At 42.1% G+C, this 1,891-nt stretch overlaps 1 protein-coding gene across 1 annotated transcript; it reads left to right on the forward strand.

Moving 5' to 3' along the window:
* Window positions 1–250: 250 nt before the first annotated feature.
* LOC122914187 (olfactory receptor 51M1-like) lies at window positions 251–1,243 on the forward strand. The gene has a single exon (XM_044260818.1). It carries the CDS (start codon window positions 251–253, stop codon window positions 1,241–1,243), a length of 993 nt encoding a protein of 330 aa, XP_044116753.1.
* Window positions 1,244–1,891: the final 648 nt, after the last annotated feature.

Here is a 1,891-nt window from a genome sequence, read left to right on the forward strand (position 1 = left end):
GCTAATTGAATTTAAATAAAAAATCCTTCTATCTTCAAGAAAAAAAGGGAAATACTGGAGAAAATCTGGTGAATGTGGTGCTATAATACAGTTTAGAATAGCTAGCAGGGTGGTAGAATTGATAATAGTAAATTACATGATATCAAAGATAATGATAATCATGATTCTGCTTATGATGGTGTGACTATTAGGAAAACTGAAAAATTAATAACTAGAAATATCCATTTATTTTCAGCTCCACCTCTGAGGAATGCCAGTCCAATATCCTCTTAGTCCTCAATTCATGATTTTGTCCAATTTTACTCAGGTTAGCCCCATGTTCTACCTCACTGGTTTTCCAGGATTGGAAGCCATCGAACACTGGATTTTCATTCCCTTTTTCCTTATGTACCTTGTGGCCATCTCAGGTAATTGTTTCATTTTGATAATTATTAAGACCAACCCTCGTCTGCACACACCCATGTACTATCTACTCTCTTTTTTGGCCCTCACTGACCTGGGACTCTCAGTGTCGACCTTGCCCACTACTGTGGGAATCTTTTGGTTCAAATCTCATGGTATCTACCTTGCAGCTTGCCAAATTCAGATGTTCTGTATCCACTCATTTTCCTTCATGGAGTCCTCAGTGCTCCTCATCATGTCCTTTGACCGCTGTTTGGCCATCTGCCATCCCCTTAGGTACTCAGTCATTATCACTAGCCAGCGAGTGATTAGGACAGGTCTGGCTGTCATATTCCGGGGACCTGTGGCCCTAATTCCTCTTGTCGTCCTCCTGAAGACTTTTCCCTACTGTGGGCCTCGAGTCCTCTCCCATTCTTTCTGCCTACACCAGGAAGTGATACACTTGGCCTGCACAGATACCACCTTCAACAACCTGTATGGACTGACGGTAGTGGCATTCACTATGATGCTGGACCTGGTGCTCATCGCACTGTCCTATGGAGTCATCCTGCACACTGTGGCAAAACTGGCCTCCCACGAGGAGCAGTTCCGAGCTTTCCAAACATGTACCTCACACCTCTGTGCTGTGCTGATATTCTTTGTGCCCATGGTAGGGCTGTCTTTGGTGCACCGCTTTGGGAAGCATGCCCCACTTGCTGTCCACCTTCTTATGGCCAATGTCTATCTCTTTGTGCCTCCCATGCTAAATCCAATCATATATAGTATTAAGACCAAGGAGATCCGCCATGTTATCAGCAAGCTCCTGGGTCTTAAGAAGGCCAGTGCTGGATCCAGGGGTTAAAAATACCCCTGGTACCCAAGAGAAGGTCCCTAAGCAAGCCAAAGATCACTAGCATTAAGAACCTACTATGAATCCCATGTGTTTCCCCAAGATTCTTTTCCATATCCCTAACTAAAATATATATGAGTTTCTTTTCCTGAGTTATGAGTTAAGAATACTGATATGCCCTTGCTTAAATATTAATGCCTCCTCCTATGTAGGAGACCTAACTCTTTTCACAGCACCAAAAACTGCCCAGATGAATACTCTGTTGAGGGTCATCATCAATGTACAAATATTAAAACTAAAACTAAATGGAACAAAAATGAAAACAGAACAGTAAATTTAAATAAATAAATAAATGAATAAATAAATAAACCTGGCAGAGAAGAAACAAATTCACTTCAAGAAATGTAACTTCTCCCATGGCTCCTTGGGACTGCTTCTCTCTTCTCTACACAGCCAAAACCTCTTCAGTTTCTATCCTGGCTATCCTTTGCACTCTTCAGTCACACTGGAAGAAGAACTTGTTACTCTTCCCTAATAGCTGATTTAGTTAGAACACCTCCATGTGTTCTATGGATGTGCCCCTTCTGGTCCTTCTACCACTTTATTTCATTAGTGGAAGCCCTTGACCCCAAACTTGACTCATCTCATCTCTGATTTTAC

This window comes from Neovison vison, chromosome 7 (genome assembly GCF_020171115.1).
Source record: "Neovison vison isolate M4711 chromosome 7, ASM_NN_V1, whole genome shotgun sequence".
Lineage (NCBI taxonomy): Eukaryota > Metazoa > Chordata > Mammalia > Carnivora > Mustelidae > Neogale > Neogale vison.

Coding starts and splice junctions, on each gene's coding strand:
- LOC122914187 (XM_044260818.1), top strand. CDS start 251: ATGCCAGTCCAATATCCTCTTAGTCCTCAATTCATGATTTTGTCCAAT.